The 24,938-nt window shown below is 45.5% G+C and overlaps 2 protein-coding genes across 3 annotated transcripts; both read left to right on the top strand.

The window, feature by feature from the left end:
* The first annotated feature begins 209 nt into the window (after positions 1-209).
* Positions 210-15,467, top strand: HYOU1 (hypoxia up-regulated 1). 2 transcript variants are annotated; one of them, XM_084301579.1, is made up of 25 exons: positions 210-344; positions 516-609; positions 1,822-1,900; positions 2,202-2,356; positions 2,457-2,533; positions 3,119-3,300; positions 3,929-4,044; positions 4,828-5,011; positions 5,487-5,621; positions 6,545-6,627; positions 6,724-6,856; positions 7,172-7,359; positions 7,594-7,732; positions 7,841-7,901; positions 8,642-8,724; positions 9,145-9,339; positions 9,765-9,964; positions 10,628-10,715; positions 11,109-11,231; positions 11,664-11,797; positions 12,316-12,400; positions 12,838-13,090; positions 13,765-13,845; positions 14,382-14,464; positions 14,698-15,467. In XM_084301579.1, the coding sequence occupies exons 1-24, from the start codon at positions 281-283 to the stop codon at positions 14,441-14,443; spliced, it is 2,994 nt and encodes a 997-aa protein (XP_084157705.1). In that variant the 5' UTR covers positions 210-280; the 3' UTR covers positions 14,444-14,464; positions 14,698-15,467. The 2 variants fall into 2 exon arrangements, with proteins under 2 accessions (XP_084157705.1, XP_084157704.1); XM_084301578.1 differs by having other exon boundaries at positions 14,382-15,467.
* Positions 15,468-15,575: 108 nt separating this feature from the next.
* SLC37A4 (solute carrier family 37 member 4) lies at positions 15,576-24,876 on the top strand. Its single transcript, XM_084301580.1, has 9 exons — positions 15,576-15,936; positions 16,029-16,261; positions 17,676-17,919; positions 19,473-19,631; positions 20,007-20,092; positions 20,595-20,708; positions 21,855-21,920; positions 22,971-23,109; positions 23,395-24,876. The coding sequence occupies exons 1-9, from the start codon at positions 15,792-15,794 to the stop codon at positions 23,559-23,561; spliced, it is 1,353 nt and encodes a 450-aa protein (XP_084157706.1). The 5' UTR covers positions 15,576-15,791; the 3' UTR covers positions 23,562-24,876.
* Positions 24,877-24,938: the final 62 nt, after the last annotated feature.

Raw genomic sequence — 24,938 nt, 5'->3', positions numbered from 1 at the left:
GGGGAGGGGAGGGTGGGGAGGGTGGGTTCCCCCCTATTGCAACGCGCCTCCCGGCCGCTAGGGGGCGCTGGCGGGCCGGGCGGGCCGCACGTGGCTTCACCCCGCACCTCCCGACTCGCGACGTGGTCCAATGGGAGCGCGCGGGCCGCCTGATTGGCCAATCAGCGGCCGCCGCGTCCGGCACGGGCGTTGCGTGAGGCGCGGGGCCGCGGGCGCTGAGGAGGCGGCGGCGGCGGCGGCGGGGGCCGGGCCGTGAGGGGCCGTGAGGGGCGGTGGGGACATGGCGCGGGCGCCCTGCTGGGCGCTGGGCTGGCTGCTGCTCGCCTGCCTCCTCCTGCGGGCCGGTAGGTGACGGGTGCGGGGCCGGGGGTTTCACGGGGGGCGGCCCGGGGGGATCCCGGTGGGGTTCGCGGCCTGGGAGCGCCCTGAGGGGGGTCAGGGCCCAGCCAGGCCCGGCCCGGCCCGGGGTTGTTTACCGGCGCTTCCCTCCCCCCCCCCCCCCCCGCCTGCCGCAGAGCCCCTGGCCGTGATGTCGGTGGACGTGGGCAGCGAGTCCATGAAGATCGCCATCGTGAAGCCCGGCGTGCCGATGGAGATCGTCCTCAACAAGTAAGCCAGCCCCGTGCTGCCGGTACCGCCTGGGGATGAGCCTAAAGGGGCCTCCGGGTCATGCAGGCACCGATAGGAAGCCAAGTTTTGGGTGGTGGAGGGGTCAGTGCGTTGTGTTTGGGCGCTGAGTGAGGAACGTCCATCCCTGCTGCCTGATTGAGGGCTGCCTGAGCGCAGCCCTGAGCACCAGGGCAGCAGGTCGGCCGTCACCCTCATCTTAGGGGTGCCGAGTTGTGCTTCGTGCCCCTTTTAAGCCAGCGACCCAAGGTGTGTGTAACTGAGAACACATCGTAGTGCAGATGTGAGAGGGTGTAGGGTCATATTCCTGCATACACTGTTAAGAAGCCAGATTCTCAGCTCTCCATAATGGAACATGAAGGTAGGTTTGTGGTGCTGCTCAGGACCCCCAGTCACTTGTGAAGCAAAGCTTTCATCATCTTTCACTTGGCTGCTGTTACTGGTCCCCAAGACACTGAATGGAAAAAGCGTGGGTGGGAGAGGATCTTTGACCAGGAACATCCTTGCTTTCCGGGAGTCTAGACTCAGGTAACGAGTGTGTTTTTCACCTAGCTCCCTGAAATGTGGCAGTCATTGACAGAATGAGCGAACTGACTTGATTCCCTCGTTGGTGGAGGGAAGCAAAAATTATGCAAGTTTTGTCTAACTACAAAGTAGCACATTTTAGAACATTGCTCGTGAGTCCTTCTTCTTCACGTCAAGTCACTTTGTTGTAGTCTTATGATAGAAAACTGCTGACATGTTACAAGGTGTCCAGAAGCGGGTAGCCTGCAGAAGTATTTGTGAACTTAGTGGATGACTTAAAGCCATTTGATAGTTATCATAACGAAATCCTCATCTTGGTGTTTTCATACTTGGATCTGTAGCAGAAATGATTCATCTCTTGTGGAGTACTTTAGTGCTATGCGAAAAATTGCACAACTCCACAACTTCAGCTGTTCATTTGAAAGATTACTGTCCATGTTTTGGTCAAGTGTGGTAGTTGCACTTGTCATGAAGAACATTGGAGGATCTTAAAGTTCTGAAGACAGCTGATGCTATTTGCAGCTCTTTCGATTAGTAGAGCTGGTCTTCCTCACTGTAGGTGGTGTCTGAGAATCTTCTTCTAGTCTTTCTGGAAAGGAATCGCTACCCTTTGTCACCAGGACCTCTGTGTTGAACGTTCACCCGCATTGCTGTTTTTTTCCTGTCCAGGGAATCACGAAGGAAAACACCTGTGGCTGTTGCTTTGAAGGAAAATGAACGTCTCTTTGGTGATAGCGCACTAGGAATGGTAAGAGTTCACCTTGCTTCTTATGCCAGCTGCAGTTCATGTACACAAGACGGTGTCTTCCCACAGTTGGGTCCTTCATGAGAAATATCTAAATTAAGAGGATATTTCTTGCCCTGTACTTGTTTTCTTATCTCCTTGGTGTTTTGCTGGCTTTCTCTACCTGTTCCTTATGTACCAGGCTTGTGTTCCAAAATACCATCAATACCATCACAGTTGTTCACCGTGTAGATTGGGAGAGGTTTGTTTGACAGCAGGAAGGACAAATAAATGCAGCTGGGTGATTTCTTCTTTCTTTCTCTAGTCTATAAGGACCCCCAGGGTGGCATTCAGATACTTTCAGGATCTTCTGGGTAAGCAGATCAATAACCCCCAAGTGGCGCTGTACCGGACCCGGTTCCCAGAACATGAACTTGTGGAGGATGAAAAGAGACAGACGGTTATCTTCAAGTTGTCCCAGTAAGTGACTGCTTCTGGGTTCCTCGTGAGCGGGACTTTTGCTATTGGACTTAAATAGCTGACTCTGTTGTTTTAACTTCTTTTCTTCTGTTTCTTGAAGGGCAGTACAGTATTCTCCAGAGGAAATGCTTGGTATGGTCCTGAACTACTCACGCGGTCTGGCTGAGGAATTTGCAGGTTGGAAGGACTTATGTGTTTCTTACAGTACCAGCATATGTTTGTGTGTTATAAAATGTGAATAGAGACAGAAGGTGTCTGGAAAACCCATGGCTTCTTAGGAATGGGGTGTTGGGTCATCTTAGAAACAAGATGTTTCCATGCTGTGGTGGTAGTGAAATCACAAAGTAATGAAAATTACAGGTGAATTTGGTTGACATGTTTCATTGGTGACATTACTGGGAAGCTGTGTGGTGTTTGATTCATCAGAGCCAGTCCAATTACTTCTTACTCTGGAGACTGAATGCAATTCATTGATAAAGTAGGGTTCTGTGGTGATCATATCTGCAGAAAGTTAAGGCATTTGAGATTATTTTAGCACATGAAAGCCAAGCAGTAGGCTTGTGGCTTTATGAGAATCTGGAAAGTCTGATTTAAACAGGGAACAGAGCAATCTGTAATGATACTAGCTGCTGATGTTGCTTCAGGATTGAGTTCTGTAGGTGTCTTCATCTTGCATTCTCTGGTTTTGCTACCATCACTCCATTATGGTGTCTTTGCGTGTGGCTACTCTGATGGAAAAACTTCTTCCACCATCTCTTTCAGAACAACCCATCAAGGATGCAGTGATCACTGTTCCCGCCTACTTCAACCAGGCGGAGAGGAGGGCGGTTCTGCATGCTGCTCGCATGGCTGACTTGAAGGTTCTGCAGCTGATCAATGACAACACTGCTGTAGCACTGAATTACGGAGTTTTTAGGAGGAAAGACATCAATGCCACAGCACAGGTAGGTATAGCTGGGAGATGGTCCCATGCAAGTGCGTGCGTGCAGGGGAGAAAGTGCTGCAGGTAAAATCAAAAAGGCCTTAACCGTGAGGAAGTGGACTTGCTGTTCAGCCAGTCTCCTCTCTTTTCATGTGTTCATCAACACGATGAAGATATGAAATCCTGTGTGAACGTGGTAGAGCGCTAAAAGCCTTAGAGCTTTTGGAGTGAAGGCCAGGTAGCTGGAAGTTCCCATCTTGAAGAAGTGTGCGTTCCTTGCCCATCAGCTGGTGGGGAGTCACATTAGCTGTTTGTTTTTCTTTTTTAAGGTATTGGAAGACTGACTCTGAAATAGTTGATTTTCCTGAGGTTTAAGAAACTTTTAAAGAGCGAAGTTCTGATTTCTGATTTACAAAATGGGTTAAAAAGTTTTTTCTTTGTAAAAAGTCCTTCTTTGTGTAAGGCATGACCCTGCACATCTCCTTAGTTCGATCGAGGTACGAGTCCTGCATCTCTCATATGGTATAAAGCCAGTCTAGGGAACAGACATAGTCTTGGCCGGTATCAGACTTGGAAAGCCACGTGTTCTTTCCTTATTCATGGGGGATATCCAAGTGTTTCTGCTTCACCGTCCCAGCTTCTCTTTTCAGAATATCATGTTTTACGACATGGGAGCAGGAAGCACCGTTTGTACTATTGTTACGTATCAGACAGTGAAAACTAAGGACTCGGGAACCCAACCTCAATTGCAGATCCAGGGCATTGGGTAAGAATTCAACATGAGTTGCACAAAACCTGAAGGTCTCAGGAAAGAAATCATTTGTTTCACAGTCTCTTCTAAACATAGAAAGTTTGAATGAGACTTCGGCATGGTAATTTGGATCATAAAGTGGGAAGGATGTAGAGTGAGAAGACTACAGTTATTAATAATTCTTACATCACTGCAGAAGGTAGCTGAGAAATTGCAGGAGCCCAGGAGGCAATCAGTTTACTTAGTCTGTTTCAGGCTTTTTTTTCTTCTTAAATACAGCCTCAACCCATTTAAATGTAATTCCATTTGATAAGATTGTACAGAAGCAGAGGGTGTCAGTTTGAAAAAGTGGAATATCCTTCTGGAGAGGAACGAGAATGCACTGCAGTTAAATGTTGCCAAATAAGGAGGGGGGTGCTGTAGATACCCAGCTCAGCAATTTTAACTCTGAAAACAGTTTTATACTGCTGTTTTCAATAAAATACCTGGGACCTGATGCAGTTATCCTTTGGCTTCTCAGCTGTTTGGGCTTAGCAGTAAGGCCTTTACCATACATACGATGAAATTTCTTGTACAATGGCTACTGTGGTGGTGAATCTTTCTTTTCTTGGCTTATGTAATATGTTCTTTTCGGAGTAACTGTCATTCTTTTGCAGACACAGCTAATAGTACTTCAGCTATTTTTGACCACTTTCTGCTTGGCATAGCTGTGAAATAACAGATGAGGTTTGTTTGCTTTCAACTTGTTTTAATTTATTATATCCTGGTTCTTTTTTTTTTTTTTTTTTTTTTTTCCAGGTTTGACCGCACTCTTGGGGGTTTAGAGATGGAGCTTCGTCTCCGGGATTATTTGGCAAAGCTCTTTAATGATCAACATCCCTCAAAAGACGTCCGGAAGAATCCCCGGGCCATGGCCAAACTACTAAAGGAGGCCAATCGTCTGAAAACTGTCCTGAGTGCAAATGCTGACCACGTGGCACAGGTATGACTTTTTGTTGCAGGGTTTCCAGAGTTCTTAGGACTGAGGGTGGGATGATGTTCTTTAGATTAATTATCTAATAAATAGTTAAATATTAATAGAGCATAACTGTTTCTCTGCAGTGTCAGTATGCTGAAGAGCATCACTCCCCGTGTTTCAGAGGTGGTGGCACTGTCAGTTCCTCTGAACTTGTGCCCACTTAGTAGCACTACTGATCAAATTAACGTTTTGGGTAAAAGTTAGCTGTGTGAAGCTTGGTAAATAAACTTTCACAGCGTCTGAGAGAAGCTGTCTGTTATGTCTGCATTCTATCTTCTCATTACCTTAGCAATTGTAGGGTTCAGATGAAGTGCAGTCAAGTTACAGGTGCATTAACAAAGCTGGAACTTTTTGCACACTGGGCAAATCAAGCAAAGATTTTGCTTGTAGAATGCTCCATGGAGAGAGAGATACATATTTATTTTTTTTCCCTGAACAGATTGAGGGGCTACTGGATGATATTGACTTCAAGGCCAAAGTCTCAAGGCAAGAATTTGAGGATTTGTGCTCTGACTTGTTTCAACGAGTCCCAGGACCTGTGCAACAGGCTCTGAGCAGCGCAGAAATGAAACTGGTATGTTTAGGAATCCATTAAGAAGCCTGAAGGTTTCCATTCGTGGAGCTGCTGTCACGTCATGATCAAAGCATCAGTGACTGTGTTATTTACAAGGCATCAGCACTGCTGAGAAGTACAGATGCCTGCTGTTGTAGTAGACAGTGGTGTTGGTGCTGCAGAGAAGTTACTTTTTGCAGTGCCAAGCAGGAGTCTGTTATGGCTCTGCACTATCTGCCAGAAATAAGGTAGCTGGAGGAGTGTTTTCTTTCTGTTTAAAAAAAATCTTTGTTCTTGGGCTGGAGGTTTTAAAGACTGGTCTTTCCTTGTGTTGTCTGGGATGCTGGTTTCTGGTCTCTTTTCTGAAGTTTTATCTTAAACTGCTTGGAAACAGAATTGCTGCTGTTCAGGCTTCTTGTTTGAGCACTCTCTTTAGAAGCCCTGTTCCTGACTGCAGTTGGACCAAATGTGATGCAGTCATTTGGAGAGAGTTACAGTGCTGCTAAATGCTCACGTTCCAGAATGCCAGCATACTCCTGAGCATCTTTTGGCTATTGTATTCAAAGCAAGACGTTGATTCACCTCTTAGAGGCCGGGTTTCCGTCTGTTCTGGTCCAACTTGCTGTCTGAGTCACTGGCTCCTCTGGCATAACCTGTAGTTCATTTAATTCTAAATTAAGTCCCGTGTTTCAGATGACTTTTAGCAGTGGCCATATCAACCACGTTTGATAGACCTGACCCGAGGTTCCTATTGCTGGCATGGCTCACATCAGCCTGCCTGAGACCTCAGGCACTGCCCTGCATTAGGACTGCAGCATGTAGCATGGTTGTTCTTAAAGCACCGCGTCAGAGTGTGGTGTCCGGGGAAGAACCGTAAGGAAGCCCTGAACTTAGCTTTCCAAAATTGCTTTCTCAAAGACAAGGTGACTGTTTCCAATCCCTAGGATGGAATTGACCAGGTGATTCTAGTTGGCGGTGCCACACGGGTCCCCAAAGTGCAGGAAGTTTTGCTGAAAGCTGTGGGCAAGTGAGTATGTGAGGCCCCCTAGTATGTCTCCTATTGACAAATTGCTGCTCGTGGCAGTGGCTGCAAAGCTCATGTCTTTTGCTTTTCACTTCGTAGAGAAGAACTGGGCAAGAACATCAATGCTGATGAGGCTGCAGCTATGGGTGCAGTCTACCAGGCAGCTGCTCTGAGCAAAGCCTTTAAGGTGAAGCCTTTTGTGGTTCGAGACGCAGCTATGTTTCCTATTCAGGTAACCCTTGGCTTGCCTTCTTTTGTAAAAAAATGTGGGTAAACGGGGCTGTGTTGGGAGAAATGTTCCAGGTGACCTAAGGAAGCTATGGAGATTTTTCTGCCAATCTAATAAAGAAAACAGAATAAATATTCAGTAACACAGAAGTGATATATCGAAGAAGTCAGGCATATAGAAATATCTGTTGAAAAATACATAGCTGTTCCCCAGCTTTTGCATGAGGTAGGGCTGTCAAGTGCTGTGGAAGCCTCTAACGTAGGATGCTGTAAAGGAAGCTTGTAGTTGTTTTTGTCTTACTGTGTATTTGTGATGCAGGTGGAGTTTACTCGTGAAGTTGAGGAAGATGATAAATCCAAGAGTTTAAAGCATAATAAGAGGATTTTGTTCCAGCGTATGGCACCCTATCCACAGCGTAAAGTTATCACTTTCAACCGCTACACAGATGACTTCGAGTTCTATGTCAACTATGGAGATCTGTCGTTCCTCAACCAGGATGATTTACGGTGAGTTGAGTCCAGCAGCAGAGCAGACAGCCCCATGGCAATGCAGGGTGCCCAGCCTATGGATCTGACTGGCCGCTAGGACGTATTTGCAGATTGTTTCTCCAGGTTATGTTTTAGCAGACCAAACAACACTGGTTCCTTGCTTAGTGCAATCGTCCAACGCTGTGGGTGTGAGAAATGGTTTGCTGTTCTGCATCTTAAGTTCAATCACTTTCTGCTTTTGTCTATCACCAGGATTTTTGGATCTCTCAATCTCACTACTGTGAGGTTAAAGGGAGTTGGAGACAGTTTCAAGAAGCACTCGGATTACGAGTCCAAAGGCATCAAAGCTCACTTCAATATGGATGAGAGCGGAGTACTAAGTCTTGACCGAGTAAGCCCTGTTGTGATGTTTGTCACCCTGTGTATCTTCCCAGTGCTGTCCTTGTTTATGCTATCGATGGTCCCTTCTTAAAACTAATTCTATGCTCACCTCTCCAAGGTGGAATCTGTGTTTGAGACCTTGGTGGAAGATAAACTGGAGGAGGAGTCGACTCTAACAAGTAAATGCTGAACTTTAATATTCATACTGACTGTTTTTTTTTTTATTATTATTAGCAGTATCTGGGATTACTATAAGCGTACTGTTTCCCAGAGCACAGCAAGCACCATGTATTTGATGGGTGGAAATTAGACAGTTAACTGTAGTTAACAGCTCCTGTAGTAGCAACAGCTGCAGAACACACAGAAGCCCTGTGCAAGTGGCTTCTGGGTGCTGCAAGGAGCTCTGAGATGTCATTCGTTCCTAAGGTGACTATTGCACGCATTGCAAGTTGAAAAATAGGTCCTTTTCTCCTTGTTCATTTACATCTGATCGTTTCAAGAGGTCTGTCCTGAAGGGAAGTCCTGCATCCACAACCCTGCAACATTCTCCCTTCAGGTTGTCTGGGTCGTGGTGCTCTCATCTGTGCTTTGCACCTCTTGGATTTTAGAGAAAGTGCAAAGCCTGCCTATAGAGGGGCATTGGAAACCTGCATGTTTGGAGGGGAAGGGGAGAGATGGCTAATGCAGTCACAGGCTGAAGCTTGGAGCTTTTTAGCTGAAGTAACAAATTTGCACACTTCTGTGTGCACGCAGAAGCACAAAACAAAGTCAGGAAGAATGAGGTTCTGCAGTGTTTGTAGCAAACCTGTTGGGAAGCTCCTTGGTCATCATTACAGTTGTGAGGGAAAGAACTGATTGCCGAAGAGGGCTTCTTCCTTCGGAAATACGGTGTTCTGGACTTTTTGTCTCCTGTTGACAGAACTTGGAAACACAATCTCAAGCCTGTTTGGGGGTGGTGGCCATACACCAGAGACTGGAGAGAACCTGACAGACTCAGTTCAGGTGAGCCCCAGGGTGACTGCCCTGACAGTGGACTAACATTACGGGAGTTGTTTCTGTTGAAGCGTCTTGTTTCTAAATTGTTCTGGTGACACACAGATACATTTCTGTCTGTTATTAGTACAAGTGTCTAGCAGGCTACTTGTTTTCTTCTGGGCCGTACAGGCACAACTGCAGTTTCACTGGCAGTGCTGATTTGGTTTCCTTCCAGTGAAATGAAAGTTCTGTGCCATGGATTCATGTTCTGCACCAAAGTGTCTCTTAATCTTCTGCCTCAGCCCCACCTAGTACAGCCCCTCATTAACGTCTGCTTTCTCTGTGAACGCTGTGTTTTTGCAAGTATTATGTGTTCTGTGAAATGTTTGCATGGGATTTCTACTCCAAAACTTTTTGTTTTCCCCTTTACTTGCCTGTGGTGGTCAGGAAGAAGAAGAAAGCCTCGCAGAAACAGCTAAAGAAGAGCAGGGAGGGAAACAAGGCCAGAAGAGCAGTGCAGAAGATGCTGGTGAAGAGCAGGGAGAAGAGAAAGAGCAGTCACCACCTCCAGATCAGGCAGAAAGTACCCCTCTGAAAGAAGAACCACAAAAAAAGGAAGAAGGCGAGAAAGTAGAGTCTCAGGTAAGCATCAGGTTGAAAGAATGGGACTGAGACTGTGGTGTCTGAGGGGTACATTTGGAGCAAATAAATTCCTATTGTTTTGCAGTGCTCAGTGGCATTCTTTCTCTATTAGTGGCCTGCCTTGGAAAAAGTTTAGTTAGCCTTCAGTTGCAGGAAACACATCTCTTTTCTACTGAAGCCTCTCTTTGTCCTTAGTTCCTTTTTGAGTTGTCAGTGTCTTGTCTGCATGCAGAATTCCTGTGGAAATATCTTGATGCATTCCTCCAGTTTTGTCCTGCAGATATGCCCAAGAATTCTTCTTACTTGCTTGGGCGGTCTTTGGTATCTAGGTCCTTTGAATTCAGCTGCATTACATCTTTCAGGCTATTATTGGAACACAATGCAAATCTGTCTGCTTGGCTGAAATTTTGTCTTGCCTGTTACAGGATCCCAAAGAAAATAGAGAAACTACGAAAGAAGAAGAACCGTCCAAAAGTTCTGGTGCAAGCACAGCTACTAAAACAGAGGAAGAGAAGAAAATCAAAGCACCCAAGAAGCAAAAGCTTGTCCATGAAATCACCATGGAACTGGATGTAAATGATGTGCCTGACCTGTTAGAGGATGAACTGAAGAGCTCAATGAAAAAGTATGTTTTAAATAGCTCTGTGTGGCTAAAGCTCTAGATGAAGGAAGTGAGTTGCTTTGTGACAAAAGGAAGAGAGCTTCAAAACTTACCTCTTAACAGTTTGTATTCCCTGTGCAGGAGTGACACCTTTTCTGTTCCCTTAAACTGATTTTCGTTGAGTGAAACATTCCTTCTTTGGTCGTTGATGCCTAATCTGGTTTTAGATTAGATTTCTTCTCTGACAGCTGCTTGAAATAAACCAGGGAAAAATATCTCCAAAGAAACTGATGGCAACTCTGAATTGCCATGGTACACGTCTGCATTTTGGGACTGCAGTACTTAATGTAGAGATCACACTCAACCTAACAGAGCTCTTGGTGTAAGAGGAGGTAGCAGCAGCCAGAGAAACGTTACACAAATAGTAAAATTTGTTGTAGTGCTGCTGGATTTCTTGAGTCAGGGTGTTTCTGGCTTTAAATAGTCAGTGCAAATTTTTGTAACTTGAAAACTAGAAGGATTCTCAGCTGTCTCTCTCCCTTTAGTTAAATCTTTTCCACCTGTCACCTTCCTCTCCTAGAGATGGAGGATTGAAGGAATGGTGACTGCTAAGAAACTGGTGTATATGATGTGGTGCTCATCTAAAGGCACTTACTACCTTTGATCTCTGCTCTGTTCACATTCTAGACTCCAAGACTTGACAGTCAGAGATCTAGAGAAACAGGAAAGAGAAAAATCAGCCAACAGCTTGGAGTCCTTCATCTTTGAGACCCAGGTAAGACAGGGAAATAAAGAAATGAGAATTCCTGGAACGTGGGTAGAAGTGGCTCATGTACTTTGGCTTATCTGGATGCAGGGTTCTTTGAGCTGATTTGAAGAGCCCGGCTCTAATCCTTCAGTCACCTTCTCTAACATTAGGCTTCCCAAGCCCATGTGGAATTGAGAGGTTTCCTAAATGCAGAATGAACTTCAGCACATCTTCCTTCATGCACATAGAAATGCTGGGAGCAGGAGCTCAGATTTGGGAGGGCTGAATGAGAATATCCTAGGCAATGCATGCAGCATGCCTGGACTTCAGAGGGAATCCCAGTTACTAGTGGGTGAGCTGGTGGCTTTTCCTTTCATGCTCAGTGTTGTTTGAAGGGAACGCTTGCTTTGTTCTTTTCAGGACAAGCTTTACCAAGAAGAGTATCAGTTTGTCTCAACGGAGGAGGAGAGAGAAGAAATTTCGAAGAAACTCAGTGAAGCTTCGAATTGGATGGAGGAGGAGGGCTATGCAGCTGCAACTAAGGTATTGCTGTGTGGAGTCGCAATACCTGTCTGCTATAACTGTCAAAGAAATCATCATATGGGCTGACAGAGTATTGAGCCATCTTGAATCTTTATGATCTAGTTCTTGAAAATTTCTTGCTTCCGCAGTTGACAGATGTAATAAGTATTGGTTCTTCTAACCACATGAACGTGTGGTTGGACACATTCCACTGACCGTTCAATGAGTGTGAATGGTCTTCAACATTCAACAGCCTCAGCAGTAACCTGTTGATTTTGCATAAAGCTTAGTCACGTGGCTTTTATTTTATTTTGTTTTGCTGTATGGGAATAGTGTATCTGATAGAGAACTACAAAACTGCAAGTTTTAACTTCTGGGGTTTACAGCGTTCACAAGGGAGAGTTAGAGACTGGGCAAGCTGATTGTCTGCTTTCTGCTCTCCCCTTTTCGCAGGAGCTGAAAGACAAGCTTGCAGAGCTGAAGAAGCTTTGTAGGAACCTCTTCTTCCGTGTCGAGGAAAGGAGAAAATGGCCAGAACGCCTGGCTGCCCTGGAGAGTCTGCTTAACCACTCAAACATCTTCCTCAAGTAAGAGCAAGCTGTTAGGAATAAGAGTTGTACAGCTCATAACGTAAGGGATGCCAGCAGAACTTGTCCAGATTGAATCTGTTCTGGAAGTCACTAGTGCTTGTGAGGAAAGATGGCCAAAACTCAGCTTCCCTAGTGCTTGGTTCTGTAAAACACGTTAACAGAACCATGCAAACTGTTTAAACTGGAAGAAGAGGAAGTGTCCAGTGCTGTACAGACTATGTCCAAGCAAACTTTTCTTTTCCCGCTTGGTTCTATGGCCTCAGCTTTTTGAGTCTTCCCTGTTCTTCTGTTGTGACAGTTGCATTTGCTGACTGTGTATTCCATTCCTAACACCCAGAGATAGATTTAGGACTCTTGTTTCCTGCAGCAAGTGTTAGTACATTTTACACTTGTCTTTCTAATTTGGTACGTGCAGTGACTATTTATTACTGGTTTTTACTGGTAGTGTGAACTCTGAGTTGCCAATGCATAGTCTGTTGGGTTAAACAAAAATGAACTTTCTTTTTGTCTTTAAGGGGAGCCCGCATGATTCCAGAGTCTGACCAGATATTCACGGAAGTGGAACTGGGTACGCTGGAAAAAGCAATCAATGAAACAATGGTAAATGGGTTGTGCTTCCTGTTTCAAGAAGTAGCTTCTGTACATTCACCCAACGTCAGGGCGTAGAGCATCCATGTCTTGTTTCCATGCCACCAGCAAACATTTTATGTGTTTCAGTGTTTTCTAATCCTCTGCGTGACCCCAGAAAGCTCTAGGGGAATGTTTTTTGTGTTGAGTGTGGACAGTTATCTCCAAGAGTGGTGGTATAGCCCAGTAATCTGGCTACGTGGCTTTCAGAAGCAGCCAGTGGGTTTTGAGGGTTCTGTTTCTTTTTGTCTTTTGTCTGTGTAACTAAGAAACTTGTAGAAATGCAACACTGAGCAGTGTTATCCTGAGCAATGTTAGAGCACTCAGGAGTGGTGACTGAGATCGTGATACATGGTAGTTCCTGGAACTAAGAAACGTCCAAAAAGCACCTTTCCCCTCCCTCCCCATAGATGTGGAAAAATGAGACACTGGCTGAACAGAAAAAGCTGTCTCCTGCTGAGAAACCTGTCCTGCTGTCCAAAGATATAGAGCTCAAGATAGCAGCCTTGGACAGGGAAGTGCAGTATCTTCTGAACAAGGCCAAGTTTGCAAAACCCAAATCTAAAAAGGAGAAGAATGCCACAAAACCTGATTCAGGCAAGAATGCTACAGCAACCTCTGAGAGTGAGAACACTATCCCTCCCACGGAGGGGAAGCAAGAAGGTAAGGAGTGGGTGGGAAGTGTGGCCCTACTATTAGATAATTGCCAGATAGTAACACATTTTTAAAAGGGAGCTAAATATGTGAAGACACCAGTTAACTGACAAATCAAATGATCCTCCTAATTCTCAAAGACTGTTGAGAAAATCTAGGTATGACAGTCGTGGGCTGTTATTTTTTTTCCCTCCCCACCCCTCTGTTTCTGCCAGCTTTCTGGGAAGGAAGATTTATGTACTACCTAGGATACATCTTCCTATTTAGTATCTATCTCTTTGGCTGTCTGCCTTGTAAGAAAGATAAGCCTTAAAAAAGATATAAGAATAAGATATAAGAAATATTTATAAGAAAGATAGAGCTGTTGATGAGAGAGGTTTCTAGCTTAGGTGGGCCCCAGAAAAACATTTGCCTGGGACACTAAAGCCTCTTGTTTTCGGAATTATTTTTTTTAAAGATCCTCAGGTTCTGAGTATCCCGTTCCTTTTAAATTTAGACTGCTGTTTGTCAGCAGAGTTGCCTGTTGGTTCCTCTTAGAGTCAGAGTGAATTACTGGAGTCCTGCTGAGAACACCATGGCCGACCTGTTTGTAAACCTCACTTGCTGCTGGTCACCTAATCTCCCCGCATCTAAGCTCTGTGTATTTCCCCTTAACTTCTGCGCTCTTTCTGCTTTATATATAGATAAACCTGAGGATATCAGTCCAGCCGAGGAACCTCCTACGGCTGAGAAAGCACCAGGTGATGAGCCTCAATCAGACTCCGGTGGGTATATGTTTGATCAGTGGTCTAGAACTTGATACCTACGCTTGCAGGCTTTTTTCATCCTAAAAGGATGTGGGATGTAGCAATATGCTGAAAATCCTGATTATGGAGCAGTTCTTAATTCTGCAAAGAGGAAGGTGAAAATTTTGGGTTTCTCACAGTGTCAAATGCTCATTGTTCAGTGTGAAGTTACAGTGTACCACTGCCTCAGCAGCTGATTTCTGCCTCTGGCACAGCAGTTCATAGCCAGTTCCTTAGGTGTAAGCCTGTCTTTCTAAAGCTCTCTAGGAACTGATCTGCAGGTGCATGTTTTTCTGACAGTAGTATTGTGAAGACACCAATATTTAACAGGTGGATGGCAGTAAGGTCTTCAACTCTTTGGAGCTGAATATCAGTTCTCAAAGCATTTGTCTGGTGTATGTAAATAGATCAGGAGTTCAGTGGAATGCTTGATGAATGTCAGTGACTTTCAGTGCTGCCTTGTATGCCCTAAAAGCTGTTACAGTGTGTAACTGTGTGTTTATTTCATTACACAGGGTCCAAAACAGAGAAGAAACCAGAAGCTGGAGGAGAAAGCAGAAAAAATGATGAGTTATAACACCCCTGAAATCCCACTGGTGTCAGCATCTATTTATTTCATTGTTACTTTCTTTTTTTTTTTTTTTAATGGACCTAGTTAGTTACGATGTAAATGGAACACAACAGTCTGACAACAAAATGGAATAGAGATGTAAATTTTTTTTTCTTTCTGGGGAATTTTCTGCTACTAACTTAGCGAATTTGGGTGTTTATTTTTTTTTGTTGTTCTTACATGTTTAAAGGTGGCCGTGTGCTCACCAAGAATTATCTCAGTTTCAGGACAGAAGTCACCAAAATGACCTTTCTGTAGAGAGAAAACGGTTTAAGGAAGGTTTTAAGCCTTAGGAAGTAACTTGGAACATATGCTCTGTGCCACACCTCACCTGCTGAAGATAGATGGGATTAATCCAGAAGCGTATGTTGCTGAGATGGTGTTGCATTAGCAACTGAGGTCCGAATTTAAGGAAATTGTGTGATTTCAGCTGCTGGGAAGTGTATTCTCATTCGGATTCATATGAGAAACTGGAACAGGAACTGGGGAGGCAGATGCTCTGTGCTTCAAGATAAGAGGGTGTTTGCTTCCATCAACTGTTATTAAAACATCTCTGTCTGTGCTCTGTAGCAGAGTCTGAAACCAGTGAAGTGAGACTTAACGAAAGGATTCAGTTTATTGTTTACTGTAAAATAAAAGTTAACAAATTGCGAGATTGAACGCACAGGAGACTGAACGAATGTGTTAGTGCATCTTTTAGTCAGAACAACAACCAGTAGTTGACCAGAGAGGTGGCACAGGGCCAGGCAAAAACAAAAGCAACCTGGCCAATTTACGCTAACTGTCCTCCTCCTTCGGTATCTTGTGTACTCGGCCTGGCTCCATTGTGAAAATTCATGTCCTTGGCTGTGGTCTCCTAACTCCTCGGGACTGTTCATGCTGCTAAAACACACGAGCGGGGTCTCCGCCTCGCGCCGCCACTTTGTGAACGTGCATCTGCTGTTGTTCTCCATCGGCCTTTTCGACCAAAAATAAAAACGGCACTTCCAGACGGTCTCTTAACGAGGGCTGTGGTTGCTGTGGAAAAAAAAAAGAGAAAGATGAGGGAATTTGTGACGATTTCGGCGTTCCTTAAGCCGTGGCGGGGGGGCGGGCAGCGGGGCGCGGCCTGCGCCGACCTTCGGCCGGTGCCGGAGTCCGCGCTCGGTGGGGGGAACGGGACCGGGCCCGGGGGCCGTGAGGGGCACCGGGGGCGGAACGGGGCCGTGGTCGTGGCTCGGGAGCCGCTTCCCCGGGCTCCCCGGGCCGCTGTGGTGGCGGGGCCGGGCCGCCCAGCGCTCCGCCCCGGCCTGCGGCGCCCCGGCAGCGCGGCGGGATGGCGGGCGGCTACGGGCGCTACCGGGCCCTCATCTTCACGGCCATGTTCGTGGGCTACACGCTCTACTACTTCAACCGCAAAACCTTCTCCTTCGTCATGCCCGCCGTCATGGCCGAGGTGCCGCTGGGCAAGGACGAGCTGGGTGAGTGCCCGGGGGTGGTGGGGGGCTGCGGGGTTGCCGTTGTGCTGGGTTTTGTGGCGAGCAGCTGGGTCTCGCTCTGGGTCTCGCTTCAGGGCTCATCACCAGCAGCCAGTCCGCAGCCTACGCCATCAGTAAGTTCGTCAGCGGAGTCCTGTCCGACAGCCTGAGCGCCCGCTGGCTCTTCTCGTCCGGCCTCTTGCTGGTGGGTCTGGTCAACGTGCTCTTCTCCTGGAGCTCCTCCGTGGCCGCCTTCGCCGGGCTCTGGTTTCTCAACGGGCTGGCTCAGGGGCTCGGCTGGCCGCCCTGCGGGAAGATCCTGCGGAAGGTGAGTGCCCAAAAACATCCAAAGTGTCACAATTCTGCCCACGGGGCCGCTGCAGGTGCTGCAGGAAGCGCTGGGGATTCAGGACCCACGCCTGTTCCTGCCTCCTTCGAGCCAAGGAGGTCGAAACCACCTCCAGCTGTTGCTTTCTGCTGCCTGCAGGCAAGGTTCTGTGCATGAGATCCTTTTTTTTTTTTTCTTAAAGAGTTTGTTAGTCCTATCCCATAGGTATCTCAGCTCAAACTGAGTTTGATGCCCAGTGTCCACTGGTAGCAGACTTTCCCTGTTACAGAAAACACCATTCATTGGGACTGAGTATTTAAAGCATGAAAATGGGGCTCTCCTCATCTCTGTGTTGTTCCCTGCTGGGCAAGGGAGTGATAAACATTTCTGCATCTGTACTCCCAGTGAACCCGGGCATTGCACACTGCAGCCTGTTCAGGTAGAACAACAGCAGGTGGAGAAGCAGGATGAGTCAAGCCTCTAAGCTGCGTGCATTTGTTTTTTCTGATAATCTGATTGGAACACGTTTTCTGCTTTATGGAGGGGAAGGAGTTTAGTTAGCTCTGTGCACAAACCTTGGCACTTCTGAATTCTGCTAGGAGCACTCAGGTTTGGTGGAAACAGAGAAAGTGATGCAAATGAAATATCTGTGTACTTTCCTTCCTACTTAAAAATTACCTTGTGATCTGGTAATGTGAATGCAAGATTTTTAGAAATAAATAAAATCCAGGCATGCACATACTTGTGGGAAAGGGGGTGATGAACAACTGTGTGCCCCTTCTGTGTGGCATCTAACTCTACAAGCTAGAGGAGTTGGCAAGAAGAGGACTGTCAGAGATGGTTGTGTACACAGGATGGATGCTCTTGAATGATGGAAACACACGTAGTATTTTCTGAAGGTGTTTGTGAATGTAGATCTCAGGCATTTTCTTGTCGACAGCAACCATCCAAATGGTTCTGGCTCTGAGGGCACAGCGCAGTAAAGAACTGATCGTGCCTAATACTTAATGCAACAGCAAGTCCTTAAGTTACCCTGCAACTCTCTGCTTATTTATTTGTGGTACTGTGCCAGCAGACATTTCCAGGAGGACGCTGCTCCTATCAAGTGAGTATGCAGAACCGTGCACTCTCTTCCATCCCATGTCTCAGTTTCATGGAAATGGAAATAATCCCGAGCTGGCTCATGGTACGAACACCTGTCAAGCTCCTATGACTGACACTCCTGTAACATTTGGAGTTTTCTGCATGGCTAAGGTAGAGAAGAGTTGGCTCTCACTTTATTTGGTGCTGTAGACCTGTGTTCGACTTTCCCAGATCCCTCGTTATGGGCCTTTATTGCAGATTTTCAGATGCAACATCGTGTTCATGATATTCTTTCTCAGACCTTACTCCATTTCTTTTTGTTGTTGCACAGTGGTTTGAGCCTTCCCAGTTTGGGACTTGGTGGGCAATCCTGTCTACAAGCATGAACTTGGCTGGAGGCTTAGGCCCCATTGTTGCTGCTCTTGTCTCTCTCCACTACGATTGGCGCATGACTTTGTCCTTCTCTGGCTTCATCTGCGTGGTTGTCTCTTTTGTTTGCCTTGTCCTGATTAAAAATGAGCCATCGGATGTTGGGCTACCCAACATTGAACAAGGACCCAAGAAAGGGAAGAAAGGTGAGCATGAGACTTTGTTGTAAGCGTGCAGCCGTGTGAGATGGTGCAGTACCTGCTGTCTGTGTTCTGGTACGAGTATGTCGTTCTCAGTGCATCGAGCTCTCAGACCTTTCTTCCTGAAGTTACTGCTCAGCAGGATACGTGTAAGGGATTGTGTTCAGCAGCTTTATTCTGGTAGCTACTGAGCTGTTGTTTTTAGTTAGAAATCATACATAAAATAAAAACGTGTGTGTGCTTTAGTTTCTTTTATATATATATATATATTTACATATATATATATATATATATATAAAATAACATGGTTTGTAACTAAACTAAACTAAACATGGTTTGTAACTATATATATTTACATATATATATATAAAAAATAACATGGTTTGTAACTAAAACACAAAAAGATACATATATATATTGAAAAAAACAAACAAACATACAGCAAACCACAGTTTGTAGAGGGGAGCCTGTATTTGGGCTTCTGAAACTGTCCAAGTGCCATGCAGCAGAGCAGAGGAGGAGTCTGCCCCCCACTTCATTCTGTTCTTTGCTCTACCAATGCCAGAGCTGTTGCTGAGATGCTGATGGCCGTTTCATCTCCCTGCCTGTATTAAGCCCTCATACTAAGAGTACCCCCCTGGTTTTCTTGGGGCCGAATATTCTGGGGCTCATGCAGCACTTGCTGCGGGCTGAATATTCTGGGGGGTACTGGACAGAGAGGAAAAAAAGTAGCAGCAGGCAGGGGCTCCTTAAGCCTTTCTTGTGTGTTGCCAGAGGACAAGTAGTTCTCCCCTCACCCCTCCATGGGTTCTCTTGACCCCTGGCTTGTGGTGGACTCTGCTCAGTGTTTTCTGTCCTAACCTAGGACATCTGGTTAGTAAATGTTTGTTCAGACCACTGAGTATGATGCTTCTCTGAAAGCAGAACAGGTAGAGGAGAATTGCAACACAGGTTTGCTGTAGAATTTTAAAGGTTCGTGGAAACTCATCCTATTGTCCGTACTGCCCTGTGATGTCCGTGCTGTTAGACTGCACCTCTTGGTGTGAGAAAACAGTATTGCTTCCCCAGAGTGGTCTCTGGGGAGAGAGTGGGGGTGTAGGTGTTTTGGGAAGACTTGATGCAAAAATCAAGGTACAACTTAAAAGTCAGCATCATCCCTTCGGTATAAGTAGTGTCTTCCGTATGCTGTGCTTGAAATAGTTTGCAAAAAATCTGGAAAAACAGATATTTTTAATTATCATTGTTTAAAGATTCACAATCTTCCTGTCTTTACTGGCAATCATAACACAGAAAATTCCCAGGGGTAGCATTTTGATTATTGTTTTTGAAATCTTTAATGAATATGGCATAAATTGACAGAGACGATTCTGTAATCACTACAGAACCAGGACAAGGGGAAGGTGAAGCCATTCACTAGCAGTTGCGTTGAGTATCTTCCCCTTTAAGGATGTTCTCATGCATGAATCTTGCTTGCACAGTTTTCTGTAGTGCCCCCGTGTCGGTGTGGCTCAGTGGCTGTGCTCCAGTACGAGTAAGGCTCCTCCTGATCTCCCTTACAGGTTCTTCTAGCGAAAACAGCACTTTGACAGAGCTGCTCCTCTCGCCGTACCTTTGGGTGCTCTCAACAGGCTACCTGGTCGTTTTTGGAGTGAAAACATGCTGCACTGACTGGGGACAGCTCTTCCTGATCCAGGAGAGGGGACAATCTATGCTTGTGGGTAAGACGCAAAGTTCCATTTTTAAATTTTAATTCCATTTTAAATTCCATTTTTGCAATTTGGAAAGGATTGCAGAGAGCTTGACTGGGTACAGCAAAAGGACCCGTGTGCTTTCACTTGCCTTGTCTGCTTGGACACGTAGGTGTTGAAATAACGTGCTGATAAAAGTTACTGCGTGTGCTGAATGCCTCAGTGCTGCCTCGTGCCAGGGCCCTGCTGGGACCGGCAGCCCGGTGGTATTCCTGCCCCAGGAAGATCCTGGAGGATCTTGTCCAGCAGAGGTGCCTGAAACTCGCAGTGAGCGTGGTCTGAAGCACAGCAGCTCTGCGGTTGTGACCAAACCTGACAGTGTTCTTTGCTTCTCCTGTGTTCTAGGTAGTTCCTATATGAGTGCCTTGGAGATCGGGGGCCTGGTGGGGAGCATTGCTGCTGGATACCTCTCTGACAGAGCAGTAGCAAGAGTAAGTCACCTGGACACTGGGATGTGCTGGGCAGTTAACCTCGTGCCAATTTCAGCGTCTTCAGAATTTTGGGAAATGTGTGTGCCAATATTATTAGGGATCATAATGTGATGGGAGATTTAAGATGTTTCATCTGTTTTATTTACTTCTTTTTTTTTTTCTGTAAACTCCAAATTTCCATGTTGAAAGACAGATGGGGTTGCTGACAGTTGTCTTCTGTCTGGAAGAAATAATTAAAACCCAGCAGTGGGATCTGAAGTCAAATTTAGGGTAGAAAGAGGGCACAACCGACAGCAGAGAAGTATCATTCATCACTGTAAGAGCTTCCTGTTTAGTTTAGTGGATTCTTCTTAAACCAAAATCAGAAGTCTCACTACAAGATGTGCTTTTGATGTGCCACCCGTGTTTCAGGCTGGTCTGTGTGGATGGCATTAGCCACTACGAATATAAATTGGAAAGAGTCCTTCCAGGCTCTGACTCTGTTTTTGTTCCCGTGTTACAGGTCGGTCTGTCAAGCTATGGGAATCCTCGGCACACGCTGCTGCTGTCCATGATGGCAGGGATGTGTGTTTCCATGTTTCTTTTCCGGGTAACAGTCACGGGCGATTCTCCCAAGGTAAGCCGTGCACACGGGCAGGGTTAATTTTTGGGGGCTTCAAAGGCTGACCAGGTGCTGGTTGGGAGTCAGCGTGGAACGGGAAGCTCCCCTTTCCAAAGGAGTTTGATCTACCAGTTTGAATTGTAACCAGTTGCTTAAATTCAATCAAAACTACCTTTGAGTTCTGCCCTTACCTCACTGCTTCAGCCTCTTTAGTTCTTCTACTTCTTTATTTTCAAGATTTCCATACCTCTTCTGTCATGTAAAATAGTATCATAACTAAAGGGAAATGTTTGTGTGGAGGACAGTGGTTGAGAGGTGTAAACCAGTTAAAGATTAAAAAAAATAATTTTGGCAGAGAGTAACTCTGGGCACTTTTTGTCTATGTCATAACAATGTGTTATAAGAACTGCCTCTGCAGGGAAACATCGGGTGATTTTGCTGAGTTGATCAGCAAGAATTCGAACTTAACGTTGCCTACAGCTTTTGATAAATGAAGCTTTGAAGCTTCAGTAGGGAAAAATGTGACAGCATCCTGGAGTCTCAAGCCAGCCTAGAAATAGGAGTCTGGTTAGTAATAATGAATGTGTTTACATTTTGGAAGAGGCGTCTGTCGTGTTGATTCTCAGCATTAAAACTAGCTGGCAGTCTTTCTAAAAAGCATTGTAACTCACACAGTTGTTCTGGGTGCAGTGTGGCTGCCAGGTTTGTTAAGGAAGGGAAGAATGATACACGTCTGTGTAGGAGACTGCAGGAACAGTGAGCTTGATGAAAAAGCTGTACAGAGAACAGTATCGTTTGCATTTCGACTTTAAAATCAAATGCTGAGAAATGATGGATTTGCATTCTGACTATTTGTAAGTGGTGAAGTTTTAATGAGGCAGAAAGTGCACGTAAATTCTAGGAACAGCCCTTTAACGGTGAAGAATTTGATGACAGGAAGCATGACAGTTTTCTTCACCTTTCCCAAGAACTGTCAGTGTGCATTTTCTTTCTTTGCACTAGAGAGAAATGGGCTAGCACAGTCCGTGTTGGACTGCTGCTGCCTAAACTGGCTTGGGTAGTCTGCATTACTGGCTGTAGAATAGATGTGATTTGCATCTGTCCTAATGACTGCTAAATAACTGAAATTTATTTTCTGCATTTTACTCTTTCCATCCTCAGGAAAATCACTTCTGGACTGTAGCCTTGCAACCTCTAGCTGATCTTACAGGCCTAAAAGAACAAGAGGTTTCTGCCTTGCATTTCTTTCTTCCTCTGCCTGTTTCTGCTTTCACTGAAATGCCTTTTTCCAGTCCTGAAAGGTTGGTTAGTACTACAGACCTTAGAACCAGGGCACTGAGAAGATTACTGTAAGTTTTGTAAGAGAAACCTTTCTTATAACCAGCTGACTACACTAACTGACTGTAAAAAGTCTGAATTCAAAACTCTGTTTCAAAAATTTTATGTGAAAAGCTCTGAGGACAGTTAACGGATTTTATGAGCATGCTTAGGAGGAGTGATCCTGCTCCTGCAGGTGCTGATCTGCATAGATTTGGCAAGTTCTTTTCTAACTCTGTTTCTGTTCCCCATCTGGAAAATAAGATGGTACTTAATCCCTCCTGGGCATCTTGAAATGGCTTTTATTGTTCCTAAAGTATAAAGCATGCTATAATCTTGAGATGGTAGAGTCACTTATCCTTTGTTGTCCTCTCACAAGTAATTAAAAAACTACCTGGCTCAGAATTTTTCAGTGTAAGCTGACACTGAAGTTGAAACTGTTGGTTTTGGTTTTTCGTTACTGTTTTGCTTTTTCTGTTTGCTATTTTAGTTTCGTAACATAGAAGCTACCAACTAGTGGCTTGTCACAAATTAAGATCCTCTGATCAGTTGCTTGCATCTAAAACGAGAATGGCTTTTTTTAGTCAGGTGTCTCCTGATTCGTTTTGAAAAGTGAGCTGATTCACAGCTCTCCTCTGTCGTTTCGCAGGCTCGTTGCCCATCTTTCTTCTATGTTCTGGTTCTTTCTTGCCAAGTGGCGCATGTCGTGTACACGGCTTAGGGGCTGAACTGCAGGAGAGGAAATTTCGCACTGGCTAACTCTGGCGTGCTGGAGATGCAGCTGAGCTGTAGGTACATGGGGTCTGTCACCAGCTTGAGCTCTTCTGTCTGCAGGCCAGAACTGGTGTCAGCTGCAAAATCTCAGAACCTCTTCCTTTTACTCTGCGTAGAATCTGTGTAGTTGCTGGCTGACAGTGTAAGATGCAAAGATCCCATTTCTGATCTCGCTTGTTTTGACAGCTGTGGATCCTGACTCTGGGAGCTGTGTTCGGGTTCTCCTCCTACGGGCCGATCGCTCTGTTCGGGGTGATAGCCAACGAAAGTGCCCCTGCCAACCTCTGTGGCACCTCTCATGCCATCGTGGCTCTCATGGCCAATGGTGAGTAGTGCACATCTCCCTTTTCCCCAGAAAATGACCACTACCCATATTTGTTCTTGATGAAGCACGGTGTGATCTTAGGTGGCAAGGCAGCTAACAAACAGACATAGCAGAGTTGGACGTCCCAAAGACGTTTCCTGGTGTATGCGATGGGTTTTGTCATGCACTTTAAGTTCAAACTAGGCCTGAGGAATTTTTAAAACTTAAAAAAAAAAAAAAAAAAGGATCAACAGATAAAATTGAGAAGCTTGAGTGTTGCTACTTTGCTGTTTCTCTTCCTTACAGTTGGGGGCTTTCTGGCCGGACTGCCCTTCAGTACCATTGCCAAACACTACAGCTGGGCCACAGCTTTCTGGGTGGCTGAAATCACCTGCACTGGGAGCACCGTGGCTTTCTTCTTCCTGCGGAACATCCGCACCAAAATGGGCCGAATTCCCAGGAAGGCTGACTGAGGATAAGCAGCTTGGTGAAAAGGATGCTCCTGTGCTGACACAAATTGTATTTGTTTTTTATTTAACTGGCCTAGGAGTGAGTTTAACTATTGCTGCAACCTACATAAAAACGTGTCAACTTCTCATTTGCTTTCATGTGCCCGAAGGCACAAGGTTCCTGCTGATTGCTTTATCCCTTGAGATGTGATAATTCAGCCAGTCCCCACGTGCAGTGATTGCACTGTAGGACCTTTTTCCAGCACTGTTGGTGAAGCAGGCAGCTTTCACGGCCCGAGCCACTCAACTGAAAGTGCTGTAAAATGCCTGGCTGGCTTCAGGTGCTCTCACGTTTAGTTTTGTTCTCATTGTTGGTCTCAATCATTAACTGTTAATTTAGCCTCCTTGTTCAGGGACACTGACGTGCACCTTTTCTACACTCATTCATCCTTTGCAGCTGCTGTAAATGCGGCTGTCTTGGTTGGCTTGGGTGTGAGCTCTCTGCTTTCTGCCCTGGAACTAAGACAGATCATTGAATAATTATTGCAGTACAGCTTCACAGCTTTACCCAGGATTTTTTTTTTTTTATAAGCTAGGGCGTTGTTATGCTCTGGACAAGTGGATCACTAATGGAGTGCTGCGATGCGATTCTCCTCAGCACTTAGGAACAGGCACGTTTCCAAGAAATGGTTGGTAGTTCAGGGGAAAGCATTTAGAGAAGCTCCTTCTGTTGAACTGATCCTGCCCAGTGTGATTTCTGTGTACAGTGTTAATGATTTGCAAAGCAGCAGCTGCTGCCAAGTCTGATTTGCAGGGTGTGCTCTGCAAGCTGCTAGAAAAACTGACTCTGCAGCAGGCATTGCAACAGCAGCTGCCACTGGCACACATCTTCTGCAGCTGGGTTTTATGATAGCTGCTATTTCTAGTATTGCCTTGTATTTTATCAGTAAAAGATGCGTAGCATAGGATGTTTTCAGGCAAAAACTGCAACTCTTATGGCTGTGGGTAAGGGCTTGAGCTATCTCAGAGAGGCCTGAGCAGGAATATCGCTGATGGCAGGCAGCACTGATCTGTCCAACCCACCACTTCTGGCAATAAGTAGACTCAAGTTTTTAACCAGGATTTTGTTGAATATCCTTACTTTTCCCCCAGAAAGATGTATCGATTTGGGGGTACTGGAAAAGGGGAGTTCAACTCCTGAAGAACCACACGTACTTCGCTGAACAGCTTGGTTGCAAGAGTAGACGGTCAGTCTTAATTAAAATAATGGAAGCAAATTGCATTTTGTACTTAATTATATGATCTTTTACTATCTGTGAAATAAAAATGGAGCAGTGTCGCAAGGGCTCTGTTTGTCTTCTGAAGAATGGCGAAAGCAGAACCGTCGGAAACAGTTTGTCC

Source organism: Netta rufina (assembly GCF_964035555.1).
Source record: "Netta rufina genome assembly, chromosome: 25".
Taxonomy (NCBI): domain Eukaryota; kingdom Metazoa; phylum Chordata; class Aves; order Anseriformes; family Anatidae; genus Netta; species Netta rufina.
Note: the sequence above shows the minus strand (reverse complement) of the source record. Positions and strands in the feature narration are given on the sequence as shown.